This window comes from Episyrphus balteatus, chromosome 2 (assembly GCF_945859705.1).
Source record: "Episyrphus balteatus chromosome 2, idEpiBalt1.1, whole genome shotgun sequence".
NCBI lineage: Eukaryota > Metazoa > Arthropoda > Insecta > Diptera > Syrphidae > Episyrphus > Episyrphus balteatus.
This window is the reverse complement of record NC_079135.1, coordinates 104,525,709-104,542,090: the sequence shown is the minus strand read 5'-3', so window position 1 is coordinate 104,542,090 and position 16,382 is coordinate 104,525,709. Positions and strand designations below refer to the sequence as shown.

Sequence of the window (16,382 nt, the reverse complement as noted above, 5' to 3'; positions counted from 1 at the left end):
CATCGAAATTTAAACATTCAAGTGTTTTAAATAAAGACATTCTGCTTGAGTTCTTTCAAAAATTCTATCTATCTTCTCCAATATCTTTAATTTTCTATTTTATCAAAATTTTAAATCCTGCAACTTTTGTGTGAGAGCAAGAAATAGGACTCACTACAAAGCACCACTTCTTAGTCCATCTTGCTTAAACTTATTCATTATTCTTGTAACATCATTGTCCTAAGCCTTAGGACTTTTCCCATCACTAATATAATAAAAATGTAAACCACAAAAAATATTAATTGGATGCGATCTTTTGCCCAAGCCAGTATAAGCTACTTACTGGCTTCCAAAAAAAAAAAAATCTTTTTCCAATTTTATTATTAAAAAAACAAAAAAAAAAAAACCCAAACCAAGAAAAAAAAGAACAATAATCGCATCATATCCATTCTCAGAAGGTAAACAAATACTTCCTCCCCCAAAAAACCACCCACAACATGGTTGTTGCCGGAAATTCTTAACCAAAAGGTCGACTGGTCGGCTATACAAACATCCCAACATATACATACTCTGACTGGGGTGTATTCTGATTGTACACATCAACGCGCCTCAGATGGCCATCATATACCCCGAAGGTATTTATTAAAATTTACCAGATGACTCCATAAAAATAAGCTTCCATTAATAATTATTATGCCCCGGTCTCGGTCGGTCTCCAATCCCAGTCCCGGTCTTGGCAAACTGCAACAACACAACACAATTCCACCCACCCAATGAAGACGTCGTCGTCGGTCGGCCGGCGCGATGATGAAAAAGGACAATTTGAAGGGAAATTGGGTTAAAGCTTTCATCTGATGACAGGTATCTTTTTTTTTTTTTTCTTCTGTGTTGGATTGTGTTGTTATAACCCCGGACACAAGGGAGATCTACTATACTCAAACCTTCACATAGCTGATTGCTGTGCGAACGGACAAACGCCCGCCTGTTTTATGTTTAATTCACCCGCGGCGGCTGCCAAACGGAATGTAATTTCCGAGGTCTATGCGAAGAGATGATGCTCTTAATAAACTTGTCGATGTGATACCTCAGTCGTTTAAAAGGATGAAATGTCCTTTTGCTTGGCTTCCGTAGTGTCCACAAGAAGTTCCTACCAAAAAAAAAAATAAAAGGCAAAAAGATTTCGGTCTGGGGCTAACAAATTATGAAGGAAGATGAATAAATTTTTTTCTTTACTATCACATTGTGATTGGGGTTTCCATTTTTTTTTTTCTGTTGCTATTTTGTATATGCCCATGTTTTCAAGGAAGATGTTTCATTCGACCTCTGTATCCTCAAGAATGAGGATTATATGAGGCTTCTTCTTCATTCATTATCGTCACGTCCTGGAATTAGAATTATAGTTTGGTAAAAGACTGTCGCTTGGTTTTGGCTGTGTTTGGGTTATATGAGATTCCAGGATATAACTGAGATATCACACTAAACTGAGTGAATACCGCTGCAGGGTGTGTTGTTGTGTGTTGGTGTTGGCATTATGGTGTATATATATTTATTTCACATGGAAGACGACGACTGACGACAAAATAGATGATATTGTCTGTATATGGCGACGACAACCAAACCAAAAAGAGAAATAGACATTTATATCAAAATGATAACGAAGAATAATAAGGAAATATTAGGGCAAGTGTCATTAAGGGATTTGGCAAGAGTCTGAAATGAATCTGTAGGCTCTATGTTATGAGTGGCCTTTGTGTATGTCAATTTTTATCCTCAGATTTTACTGCAAAAGATGGGGTTTTTTCTTTATTTTTTGGAAGGATATTTTTGGTATGATAGTAGTGTGTCTCGTATGTTTATAAAAGTGGTCTACAACGAGATGCTCTTTGAATATACAATTTTCAAAAAAAAATTAGAAAGCCACATTCCTTATAGGGTTGTCGTATAGTAGGTACTGAATTTCAATTGAAATGTTACAAATGCACAATATTCATTTTTATGCAATGTTATATCCAGCGGACAAGCATCAGGACTCCAACGATACCCCATTTGTCGAAGTCGGATGAGTAGTTTTGAAGTTATGATGGAATAGATGAACAAACAGCAGCTCCACAATGATTTTAAAAAATCCTTGACTTTTTCTTGAAATTTGGGTAATGTAATTTTTTTTTTTTAATTTACGTCTTGTTGAAATTTAGTTGATAAGCATTTTTTACAAAACCACTTGTGATAGCTTTTTTTTAAACATCTGGCAACTCTGTATCAACAACACGTTTCATTTAAAGAAAGAAATTTATATTTTTGAATAATTTAAGATCTATTATTAGAAATGGGCCTTTTCTGTCTGAATTGAATATACGAATGAGATGACAGGCTGTTGGGTTATATAATATAATTTAGAATTTTAGAATATTGGGTAGATCTATATCAATATGAATATGGTTAAAAAAAAGGGCTATTTAACTTATGGAACCGATGATATTTTGATTTGTTTACAGTTTTTTGTGTTATTATTAAATTTTTGTTTATTTTATTATACCTACATATGTATATTGAAAGAAGACTAACCTAAATTTAAAAAAAGGGTTGATTTTTTTCCAAGAAATGTGCAAAAGCCTGTTTTTTACCATATTTCTTTTAGGTATAATAACCACAAGAAAGACTAAACAGAAAAAGTGAGGTCAGTGAAATAATAAAATAAATAATAACCTCAATTCTTAAATTCTTTTTTTCTAAAACTAAATTGAAAATAAAAAATTCCTGAAAAAAAAAGTAATGAAGGAACATTTTTAAAGCTTTACAAACAAATGCATTTGCAATTTAAAAAACTATTTAATATTAGAAAAAAAAGGTGTACTGCAGAAAAACAAATTCTGCTCTAAAAAACAATGTGTGCGTTAATAATTCTTTCCATAAAATTCGTTGATTTTCTCACAATTTTTACTTTTTTGCCTTTCATCTGCTATTTCAAAATTGTAAGAAATTTGAAGAATATTGTTTTACCGCTTCCAAAAAGGAGGAGGTATTCAATCCGTCTGTATTTTTTTTTTTTTTTTTGACGTGAGAACGTCTTACAAATCCATGAACCATGGCAGCCATCACAAAAAAGTGACGCCATTTTCTAGCGTTACACTCTCGCACTTTCGCAGTGCGTCAAAAAATTTAAATTCAAAATTAAAATTAAACTATTAGAGATACAAAAATCTCCTAAAGCTTATTTGAAAGATAATAATCTAAAGTATAATCCAAATGAAGGATTTTTAAAAATTCTGTCATTTAATAGGGTAAACAGGGGTAAAACGGAAAGATGAAATTTGGGCTCAAATCTAAACGCGTGGTTGTAGAGAGTTGATTCTTTTTGTTATAGATATAGGAGACTGATTTAAGCATAACTGCATTTAAGAAAAAATTCTAAAAAATTTTGGAACTCCGCTATAACGTTTTGTTTGAACGTTGATCAGGTGTTGTGGGTATGACAAAATGTTGATTATGGGTAGGGGAAATTTTTTTTGACAATTCTAAAGGTGCCAGGTGAAAGATGAAGGAAAAAAATTAGGAGTCTCATACGGATTTTTTTCCAACACTCTGACTTTCGATATATGAATTTTTGAAAAATACCTACTTTTTTAGGGGTATTTTTGGGTAGTTTTTGATTATTAGCTTTTTTTTGGAGAGTACAAAAAATCTCAAGTTATATGGAACATGTAGGGCTGATAAATGCGCATAGGTACATGTGCAAAAAATTGAAAAAAAAAATAAAATTTTAGAATTTAACAGGTTATAACTTTTTACCAAGACCAGATAGAAATTTGATTAAACATTTATGAGAATTCTGATACAATTACCTTTCAATTGGTATATCACACATAACTCTAGACTAACTACAAGCCACACAATGTTAAATCAAGAAACTTGCGAAAAACCTCAAAACACCAGTGGAGTTCTGTTGCACCATGAACAGCCACCAGTGTGGGAAATACCGTAATCTCAGTCTGATAATTTTATTTTTAGCTAAGACAATAAGCTTTTTTTATAGATTGTTAAAAAAAAATGGATTTAATAGCGTGAGAAGATAAATTTACATGTTTTCTTTGCTTTTTTGATGAAAATGATTGTTTTAAATAAATTATTTTAATACTTTTTGCTCATTGTAAAAATTTAAAAATGGTTTTATTATTTAGAAGAAATATTTGGCTTTTTAATGGTATAATTTTTTTTGTGAGCTTTTAAAATAAAAAAAATTAATATAATGAGAAAGGAAAAAATTTATTTTTTTTAGCTTTTTCTTGTAAATTATGATTGTTTCAAATAAATAAACCGTTCAAATGGCTCATTTTAAAAGCACACAACCTGTTTTCTTACGACGTTATCACGTAAAATCATCGTCCGTAAACCGGCTTTACAGACAACCTCTTTTTTTTTTTTTGTTACGTCATAACTTTGGGCTGAGTTAACCAATTTTGATAATTTTTTTTTTAAATGGAAAGCTGGTGGCCGCAATGTGGTCCCATTTTTCGTTCAGTTTTAGCTATAGGAATTATTAGAAAAACCATAACCCTGTTTCGATCCATGAAAGTCGGTTTTGTTTTTTTTTTTGATAAAAATGATTATCAACAAATTTCTTTACATATTCTTGTAGGAAACAGATTGCTACACAAAAAAGGTTTTGCGTACTTTTGTCTTCATTAATCTAACCATTTAAAAAATATTGGAGGTCAAAATTTAAAAAAAATATAAAGTTATTTTTTGTATACTTTTTTAAAATTTTTCACTGAGAAGTCATTAATATCAAATTAACAAGTTAATTAGATCGGACATATAACAGTAATTTTATTTTAATATAACAGTTATTCTTATTCAGTAACAGGTAACGGTAATATTTTATATAAAAAAAAAATAAATATAAAAATAAATATTTAAATAAGAAAACATTCAGACATTTTATATGATATAAAACACGTGGTTTGGTACTCAATAATTTAGAAAAATTCAGATTTTTTTCACTTTTTAAAAATTTTTCTTTGATTTTTAACATGCATTTGATCTTAAACATGATATTTTATTAAATATTTTTAAACTTAAATTATTTCAAAATCCAACGAGGTATATTTTATGTAAAATAATTAAAGAATTATCTGAAAAAAGTTTTAAACTTTTTCAACCAAAAGTTTAAAAATACATTAATGTCAATTAAAACTCACACCCGATTAGGAGTTTTATGAAGCCAACATTTTTGTTTGGTACTCAAATATTATTCTTTTCTTCTCTACCTGTTGATTACCTCTTAGCACTGTCTCCCTCTCTTTATTTTTTTTTAGTTAACCAATTAATTAAAAAATAAAAGTTACGCATACGCCATAGTGACCGTTTAATTTTAAACCGGGTAAATTTAATTCTATTTTGTTAAATATTTTTTCTTAATTTTAAATGAATCATAAGATAAATTGTCTTGCTATGTACGTCAATTCAGTAACTGAACAGTTCAACTGTCTTTTTACCCCCTACCCGGATTTGAATGATCCTTGACTTCCAAAATTGAGAGTGTAAAAAAAACCTTAACCCCAAAATCGATATTCAAAGCATGTTCTTTAGTTACAAGTTTAACAGTTCAAACATTAACAAACCATACAAATTTTAAAAAAAAGGTCAAATTTTATTCAAAAAGACAAAAAAAAAAAAAAAAACTTCTTAATTTAATGAAGCAACTAAATTCAAATTAGTGAATGTTTCGAACAAAAGAGTCAGAAGTGAGAAAACCAAAAAAAAAAAAAGGAAATGTCAAGCAATTAAAATCAATCAAAAAAAACTATTTCTCCAACCAAGCCACTTTAAAATGCAATTTATAATCAAAATAGATTTTCTTTCATCCATGATGTTCATGAGAATCCCAGCTCTCTCACAGACAAGCAAAATCAATTTTCCACTCACTTTCACTTGACTTCTTTTTAATTTGTCCCCAAACTCCACACATATACACTTTACACACATATAAATTTATATAAATATATTTATATCCTGTGGAATGTCCTGGTCGTGTTTGGTACTCCTTCGGGGTGATAGTTACAAACCTACCCTATTCCATCGTCGCCCCACCTGATGTTTCATTTAATACCCAACGAGGCTTGAGAAGAAGGGTGCATACAGCATACCCCAAGCACTAAGCACCAAGCTCACAAGCAAACGAAGCTCTATACTATATATAGAGAGAATCTTAAGTACCAAACATTAATTACCTGACAAGTTGCCTTCTGTTGCATCTCTATAACTCTTGAGATCCATTAACCGGAGTGCCTCTGTGCATTGTTTTCGCCTCGTTGGATATTCACTGTCGGATAACTCATGCCGCACATTTGAATTGCAAATTAAAACCACCAGATCCTTGGCTAAAAAGGGAATTTGGAAAGTTTCCAGAGACCTAAAAAATGGGAATAAGAAAAAAAAAAAAAAACAAAATTTTTATAGAATAAAAGAAAAAATTCCAGGTAAATTATTTACATATTTTTTTTTTTTTTTTCATCTCCCAAACACAAAAGGAATCAAGGAAGAAAAATATCACACAAAAAAATGTGGAGAAAGATAAGTTTGAGAATGCCAAAGAACAACAACAAAAAAAAAACCAAAACATTCCTTCAGAATGTAGTGCCAAGAGAATGAAATGTATTTTGGGTATTTTGTCAATTGTGATTTCAGAAATCTGCCGTGATTCAATTGGATTTGTCATAACAATAAGTTTTTGGGTTTTTTTTTGGTTGGTAATACGCTTTGATGGTTTTTGGGGTTGGATGTTATTTGATTATTGTTTATGCAGAAATGATTCCTATTTTAACAATGAGATAAAGAAAGAGTGTGCTTCTTTCAAAATCTATGTTTAATATTTTTATATATTATGTTTATACAGCCGTATAGTTCACAGTAATTTTTTTTTTTTTTTTTGAAAATAATCTGAGATAGACTGAATTGTATTCAGTTCAATTTCAATATTGAGAAATTGTCTCATTAGTCAAATGATGATTTTATATGCTATCCACCAGACTATATGAATTCAAGATCATTAAAAGTTGTAGGTAGGTACTTGATTATAAATTCAACAATATTTTTGACAGTTCAATGGCTGAGAATTATAAGGTCTTAATAAAGGCCTAATTTTCAATAAAATAAATATCTTTGAATTGTAATTGGTATAATTGTTACGTGCCATAGAATCGCTAAATCGATTTCAGAAATTGTCGTAAACTATTTAACTCATTTCAATAAAAAAAATTTGGTTTAATACCTACATTCATTCATTTAGTTGAGTTCTATTTTAAATAAATATTTGGAAAACGAATTCATTAAATTTCTTGATATTTTGTTTTAAAGTACCTACCAATTTTTACTTACTCTACCTATTATTGGTTTCGTATACAGGGTGTCCCAAAAGTTAACGTCGAAACGAAAATGGTAGATAGGGTAGGTGGTGACAGTTATCAGAAAAATAATAAAAAAAATCGCAGCCATATATTTTGGGAGTTATGGGCATTTGAAAAAAAGTCGAAAAAATGGTCACCCTGTGACGGTTTTTCATGTGCCGTGACTTCAAATCTTAATTTTTCTCATTTTTTTCTTTTGTTACGAAACCTTGAATAACCCTGCTATCAAATGCATTCAAAAATTTTAACTCAGCTGCATCAGTTTTAAAGAAAATATTACTTTTTTACCCAACTTAGTACTAAAAAATTTTACATGACTCTAATTCAATGAGCCGTAGTGTAAAAAAAATACACTACGATGTTTCGGCAAGTTGCCTTAAAAGTTGGTGTGTTCAATTCTCTTTTCAAAATGGTATAACATTGTTAGGAATATTTCATAAATAACCGAGATAAATTTTTTTTTCTTAAGAAATCCGACTTTTTTATGAGGTAATTTTTCCATATTATTCAAGTTTTTTTACCTAAAAAAAGTCGGATTTCTTAAGAAAAAAAATTGGTAGGTACTACAAAAAGAGCTAGAATTTTTTAAACTCGATGAAATTTCATCAAAAAAAGCAAAAAAAAACATTTATTTTTATGTTCTCATGCTATTAAATGAATTTTTTCCCTAAAATACCATGTGAAAGCTTATTGTTTCACCTTTCAAATGACGTATCAATCTCATTTCAAAGATGCCTACAAGAGAAGTTAGAATTTTTTAAAGTCAACCATGTGGAATTTCCAGACTGAGATTACGGTACTTCCCACACAGGCTGTTCGGGGGGCAACAATGCAACAGATCTCCACTGGTGGTTTGAGATTTTTCGCAAGTTTCTTGATTTAACATTGTGTAGCTTGTAGCTAGTCTAGCGTTATGTGTGATATACCAAATGAAAGGTAGTTGTATCAGAATGCTCATAAATGTTAAATCAAATTTCTATCTGCTTTTGGTAAAAAGTTACAACCTGTTGAATTCTAAAATTTTATTTTACCGTTATCTCAAAATTGTGTTTACGAAAATTACTATCATTACTCCATATATAATATTCCTCTATCTATTAAATAAAAAAAGATAAAAATAAAAAACGGTGAAAATGGGTTAAAAACGGCCAAAAAACCTGTTTTTTTAAAATTTATTTTTCTCCGTATTCAGTCAAAACTCTTTTAACGATTCCAATTTGCAAATGTATGTGCATTGATCAGCCCTACATGTCCTATATAACTTGAGATTTTTTGATCGCTCCAAAATAAAGCTAAAAATCAAAAACTACAAAAAAATACCCCTAAAAAAGTAGGTATTTTTCAAAAATTCATATTTCGAAACGCAGAGTGTTGGAAAAAAATCCGTAGTAGACCCCTAATTTTTTTTTCCTTCATCTTTCACCTAGCATCTTTAGAATATTCAAAAAAAAATTTCCCCTACCCAAAATCAACATTTTGTCATACCCACAACACCTTATCAACGTTCAAACAAAACGTTATAGCGGAGTTCCAGAATTTTTAAGAATTTTTTTTAAATGCAGTTATCTATAAATCAGTCTCCTCTATCTATAGCAAAAAGAATCAACTCTTTACAACCATGCGTTTAGATTTTGCCGCAAATCATCTTCATCTTTCCGTTTTACCCCTGTTTACCCTATTAAATGACGGAATTTTTAAAAATCCTTCATTTGGATTAAGCTTTAGGTTATTATCTTTCAAATATTTTTAATTTTTAATTTAAATTTTTGGCCGCACTGCAAAAGTGCGAGAGTGGAACGGGAGAAAATGGCGTCACTTTTTTGTGGTGGCTGCCATGGTTCATCGATTTATAAGACGTTATCACGTCAAAAGTTGTCCCTTTGGACAGTGAATTTTGAAAAAAAAATATGGTAATTTTTATCAATATATTTTCATATATTTCAGTTGACATAGAATGGTTATACTTTAATCTATTATAAAATAACATTTGCACCGAAATTTTGTTTTATTTGTAAAATTATATAATTTAGCTCTTTGATATTTCTATTTAAAACTATAGGAACAACTTAAGTCTTCTATGAAGTTAAATCACAGAAAAATTTATTTTAATTAATAGTTTATTTCATTGTGTTACCAAAAATCAGCTTTAAAACTTTAAATACCACTGCGTTACCAAGATAAACCACAATGTTACAGTGATTTGTAAACAACTCAATCCAAATTTGGGTTTCAAACTTGTAAAAGTAAATAATGTAATAATATTTATAACTCAATATAGTTTTTCTTCAAGAAAAATGAAATTCAACAAAAGGGACAACTTTTTAGGCACTAAATAGTATTTTGGCCCTCATAACTTTTTTCCGCAAGCGTCCTTCCTTAACACAAAGGCAATACCTGATGAATGATGCACCTGCCACTGTTATTGCAATGTTATTGCATTTATCCGTGACTTAGAGGTTATTCTTGATAGCATTTTTATCAACAAAGCTATAAGTAACTCAGAACTTGGCACATTCTTATGGAATGATAATATTATTTCTTATATTTGATTTTTTTATTTACCAACTGAATCAGTTATATTCAAAAAACGACAAGTTCATTTTGAATATTTCTGGTTAAATTCACAAAATTGGTGACCTTATTAATCCTTTTGAATTCAAATCATTATTTACCAACCAACTTCCAAAAAGGACTGAGTGAATCAATTTTGATAAAACTTTTTGTATTGGAATGCTGATGCCTGCAGTGTGATCCCATTTTAATTTCGTTCTATGGGAAAAACCATAAAACCCTGTTTTGATCCATGGAAGTCGGTTTTTTGATAAAAATCATTATTAATATCAATAAATAGGAAAGCATTTGTACACAAACAAATACACAGTTAAGAAAATGTAGTTATTGAACCAAAATAATATTTTTCTAATAGCTAGTTTTGATATTTTAAATTCGAATCCGGAGTGAAAACAAGCTATGACATCACGTTTCGAAAGTAAAAACTCGTCTTAAAATTCGAATATCTCAAAAACGTTTAATGCGAATATTCGGGCTCAAAATTATAAATTCAATTTTGTTAAAAATTGGAGTTTTGTATTGTTTTATATTTTTTGTTTTATCTTTACTTTCAAACACAGTTGGCAACAATATAACGCCAAAATAGTGAATTTTTGTGAACAAAAAATAAACAGAAAAGTAGTTGAAATTGTTGTTATTAATAAAAGATAAAAAAAAAATGCATAAAAAAAGGTCTTAAAGAATATTATTCTAATAGGAGACTTTTTATACAATGAATTTGAATTTCTTGATTTTTTTTTTTTTTTTTCTTTGAACATGAACAATTGTACTTGAATCCAAGAGCGAACAGTATGGATTGAGATAAATTTTAAAACTATATACTGTAGGTAAAAAATTATTTTCCCCGCCATTTGGAGCCGCTATTTGAATATAAAAAAAAGAGGTTGTCTGTAAAGCTGGTTTACGGACTATGATTTTACGTGATAACGTCGTCAGAAAACAGGTTGTGTGGTTTTGTTTAAAATGAGTCAATTAAAGCGTTTACTTATCTTAAACAATCATAATTTACAAGCTATAAAAAAATACATTTTTTATTTTCTCATTATATTAATTATTTTATTTTAAAAGCTTACAAAAAAAATTATGCAATTTATTCTTAAGAATAAAACCATTTTTAAATTTTTACAATGCGGAAAAAGTACAAAAATAATTTATTGAAAACAATCATATCCATAAAAAAAACATGAATTTTTATTTTCTCACGTCATTAATTCCATTTTTTTCTCTAACAACCTATACAAAATTGTATACCATCTGAAAGCTAAAGCTTATTGTCTTATCTAAAAATATATATATCGATCAGGTCTATGAGACATCTAAAAAATGAGCTAGAATTTTTTGAACTCGATCAAATTTCATTAAAAAAAGCAAAAAAAACATTTATTTTTATGTTCTCAGGGTATGGAATCAATTTTTTTGTTTGACAACCTGTAAAAAATATAAACCATGTGAAAGTTTATTATTTCACCTTTCATATGACGTATAAATCTCATTTCAAAGATGCCTACAAGAGAAGTTAGAATCTTTTAAAGTCAACCATGTGGAATTTCCAGACTGAGATTACGGTGGACACAGGTGGGATCTCCACTGGTGCACTGTGGGCTAGAACGCTATTTTAGCTGGAATTAATTAAAAATGTCAACTTCTTCCAAAATTGATAATTTTGGTCTCATTCGATAGATAAATGGACTAGTTATAATTTCTCATTCAAAGTTGAGGTCAAAACATTCATTGGGTACCTAAAAAACACAGTCGAAAGCAATTTTTCGAAAATAAAAACAAAAAAGGCCACTTTTTCCTCTATCCAGATATTCGTTTACTGTGTTTGTTTTAACGGATTGATTGTGAAAATTTTGCTAGTTTATCAATGAGTGATGTATCCTTATCTAGTATTTGCTAATAAATTGTTATTATATTGAACTTTTGTGTATAAATTTTAAAGTAAAGTATGTTACTATAGCACCGATTTTATATAAAACGAATGTTACTAAGCTTTAAAAAAAGGCACGCGTAGGCACACTCTAGAAATAATTTTAAAAAGTAGCTAGCCTATATGGCTTTATGTTTTATATAAAACTATGTCCTACAAGAGCAAACTTTTTTCGCTGTAACTCCGAAAGTATAGGGAGCAAAATATTCAGAAAAACCACTTACAATGAAAAGAAAACAAGTTGAATGCTTTCAAATAACGATTTTTTTATTTGCATTAACATTTTATATTCCATAATAAGTAAAAACAACTTTTGTTCGCTTCAATGATACCATTTTTGAATTTGATGTGTTCAAATTTCAAAGAACCCATTTTTTGTTTTTTAGACCAATTTTATATGTGTTGAAAATTTGAAAACCTCATTTTACATAATAACTCGCTTATTTTTGGTGTTGTTCTTACCATTAGAATCGGTTGTGCCATAAAATTATCATTATTATATCATTCGACACCATTTTAATGCCTTTAATTGCAATTTTAGACGATTTCGAGAATTTCTATAATTAATTCCAGCTAAAATAGCGTTCTAGCCCACAGTGTGGTGGTTTGAGATTTTTCGCAAGTTTCTTGATTTAACATTGTGTAGCTTGTAGCTAGTCTAGCGTTATGTGTGATATACCAAATGAAAGGTAGTTGTATCAGAATGCTCATTAATGTTTAATCAAATTTCTATCTGCTTTTGGTAAAAAGTTACAACCTGTTGAATTCTAAAATTTTATTTTACCGTTATCTCAAAATTGTGTTTACGAAAATGATTGAAACTTCGCACACATTTAGTCGTGGTCATGGTATATCATTACTCCATATTTTTTTATTCTTGTATCTATTAAAGAAAAAAAGATAAAAATAAAAAACGATGAAAATCGGTTAAAAACGGTCAAAAAACGTGTTTTTAAAAAACTTGTTTCTTCCGTTATTCAGTCAAAACACACTAAACGATTCCAAAAATTTGCACATGTATGCATAAGGCCAAAACCTGCATGTCCTATAAGTCTGAGATTTTTTTAACGCTCCAAAAAAAGCTAAAAATCAAAAACTACCCAAAAATACCCCTAAAAACAAGGTGTTTTTCAAAAATTCATATTTCGAAACGCAGAGTGTTGGAAAAAAATCCGTATGAGACGCCTAATTTTTTTTTCTCACCTTTAGAATTGTAAAAAAAAATTTTCCCTACCCAAAATCATCATTTTGTCATAGCCCCAACACGTGTACAACGTTCAAATAAAACGTTATAGCTTAGTTTCAAATTTTTTTTTGAATTTTTTCTTAAATGCAGTTATTCTTAAATTAGTCTCATCTATCTATAGCAAAAAAATCAACTCTCTACAGTTTCGCGTTTAGGTTTTAGCCCAAATTTCATCTTTCCGTTTTACCCCTGTTTACCCTATTAAATGACGGAATTTTTAAAAATCCTTCATTTAGACTTTAGGTTATTATCTTTCAAGTAAGCTATACCTAGAAGATTTTTATATCTCTAATAGTTTATTTTTAATTTTTAATTGAAATTTTTGCCACACTGCGAAAGTGCGAGAGTGGAACGGGAGAAAATGACGTCACTTTTTTGTGGTGGCTGCCATGGTTCATCGATTTATAAGACGTTATCACGTCAAAAACTGAGTATACTAACTGTTAATAAGTGAATTGTTATAGAAATGTGTATTGAATCTTATTATACATTACAACGTTATGACGCTTCGAAACAATATTTACCAATAATGTCCATAAAATGGAAACTCAATATTCGTATATTGGAAAGATAAAAGATATTAAATCATATTTTCTGCTATCTCAATGCCTTCAATATTGGCTGCATATTATTATCATTTGATTCAACATTATAGTTTTTTTTTATTTTTCTTTCTAAAACCTTCATTGCGTTTATTTATTTGTTTATTTTTTTTTTTTTTGTATGCTAACTTATTCTTTTATTCAAAGCAAAAAAATGGTAACTCTAGCATTTTATTTGTCATTGACAAATACTAATCTCACAACTTTAGTCTCTTTTTCGCGCTAAGCATTAAATCGTATTTTTATTTACACAAAATATTTGTCAGCATAGCTGCTACTGATGGAAAACTGTTTCTTCTTCTATTCCATAGTTCAAGCTCCAGTAGTAGAAGCATACAAAAAGCAGCAGTGCACAAAATGCATTTTCAAATGTGTGCATATTAAGCGGGATATTGCACTCCCAAGCTACAAAGGATAAGAGTCCTAGTTCCAGAGAATATAAAAGGACTAAAAGTAGAAAACAATAAAAAAAAAAAAACCCGAGACCCGGGTAACCCGCAACTATTACCATCCTTTTCTGAGTGTATTTCAAAAGAAATAAATGTTGGAGAAGAGAAAGGTATAGAGCGTACAGCAAACAGTTCAATAAACAAATACCAAGGAAATGCAATAAAATCGCATGCAGTAAGCACTTTTCTTCGAAAAATATTGCAAGTTGAACTCTGTGCACACTGCATATATGGAAGCTAAGTGTACTGAACTGTACATCATGAACATTTCCATGGATTCTTTTTTTTTTTGAGTTAACAATATGCGCGCGAAAACAGAAGATTTAAGTATCCTGTCAGCAGGACAAGAGTGACATGCATACAAATAACAACTCAACGGGCTGAATAGAAATGAGATGGCGAGCCCGTTTTTCACTTCTTCTCAACTTTTCTGCGGCTGATAGTGAGATGTTGCAAAACTGCTTTTGGCAAAAGGCATTCTTCTGTTTCGAATTAAAAGAAGATGAAAAACAAAAAAAAATAGAAAAAAAAAAAACAAAGAAAACAAACAAACGAATTTGAACAAAGAACGACCATATCCTTAGAGTCAAGTCAGTATAAAAAAGAAAAACTATAGAAAATTCCTTACAAAAAATAATACAAAAAAAAAAGTCTTCACTCGTCGTTGGTGGCGTCCGTTGTCGTCGTTCGTGAACATTGAAATCCTTGGTTTGGCAAATATCAAAAATGTTTTACTATTTGCACATGACAGGAGATTTTTTTTTTTTACTCGCTCTCTCTTTCTCTTTCTTTAAACTTCCCGACTTGCAAGTGAATGAAGAAACAATTTCCGGCATTTAGAATGGAATAATAGACACACATAAGCCAACACCGAGGACACATATTCACTACTGGATTTACATAAAAGTTTTCTAATATTTCTAACATTGCAGATTGCACCCTTGTTTATAGACTGCTATGCTGTCTGCAAAATAAAAATGAAAACGTAACAACAAAATAATTTTTTTTTTTTGAGCAACCGTTTTTTATAACTGACTTTTCTCTTTAAAAACTGAACCGATTTCAACTAAATAACCGTATTAATTTTTTTTCTGAAGAAACAGAAACTGCCACAAAAAGGTGGGACATTAGAACCGTCAATAATGTTAACCAAGGTTTAAAAAGGTCTATTCGTGTACTGAAAAAGAAATTACTTCACACCATTCTACATATATATGTTGTTACTTTTGAAAAATGTTTGGATAGATTTTACTAAGCATGTAGCTTTTCTAGGTGCTTATATGGCAAATTAAATAAATCAATGGTTTTTGCACTTGAAAAAAATATTTGTATACCTAATGTGGTTTTTAAGGTGAAACAAATCAACTTGAGCTTCTTAACAGGAATATTTTATGGACTTAACTCAATCAAGTAAGAATTTTTAGTCTAATAACATTTGAGGTGGAATGCCCACACCAGTGGATTTACTTTTTTCTAAATTATAAATTAAAATAGGTCACTGTGGTGTATGCGTACTATTTTTTTTTTTTTTTTTTTTGAGGTGAATAAAAACTAATGTTTCTATAATTTTTAAACTAAGGGTAGGAAAATAAAATTTTTGCTATCCTAGGCTTACTTTCAAACAAACCACGGTTGTAAACTATCGATTTTTTTTACCTATATAAAATAAAAAATTACAATTTTTTCGGTTTCTAATATGAAATAAAGTTTTTTGTTGTATCTTTTGAAAAAATTGTCTAATAAAGAGAAAAAGTTGGGTTATCCTAGGCTTACGTTGGACAAACTGACCACATTGCTAAACTAACAATTTTTAAACTGAATAAAAAAATAATTTTTTGTGATTTTTTAGGTGAAAAAACAAAATAATTCCGTTGTAATTTTAGAACTAAGGGTTGGCTAACGAAAAAAAATAAAATGCACGACTGGGTCGCACGTACTTGCTCTTAGGATTCAAAATACTAAAATTTTTAAGACTATTTAATACAAATTTTGTAAATGTATTTGAAAAAAAATAAAAAAAAAAACATAAAATTCGTTCTTCAAATGAAAAAAAAACAGCTCTTTAAATGAAATTGAGCTCCAAAAAAAGTATGCAGTTTGATTTATTTTATAAATATGCATTTTAAGAAAAAAAAAATTCAAAATCGTTAGAGCCGTTTTTTAAAAAACATATTTTTTAAAAATAAAATTTCTTGAAAA

At 29.5% G+C, this 16,382-nt stretch overlaps 1 protein-coding gene across 1 annotated transcript in view; it reads right to left on the bottom strand.

Annotated features, from left to right (window-relative positions):
- Nucleotides 1-16,382, bottom strand: part of LOC129908699 (galactokinase-like) — a 57,444-nt gene that overhangs the window by 21,211 nt on the left and 19,851 nt on the right. Inside the window, exon 6 of the mRNA XM_055985397.1 lies at nt 6,210-6,391. Coding sequence (XP_055841372.1) covers nt 6,210-6,391 — 182 coding nt within the window. The remainder of the gene's footprint in view (nt 1-6,209; nt 6,392-16,382) is intronic.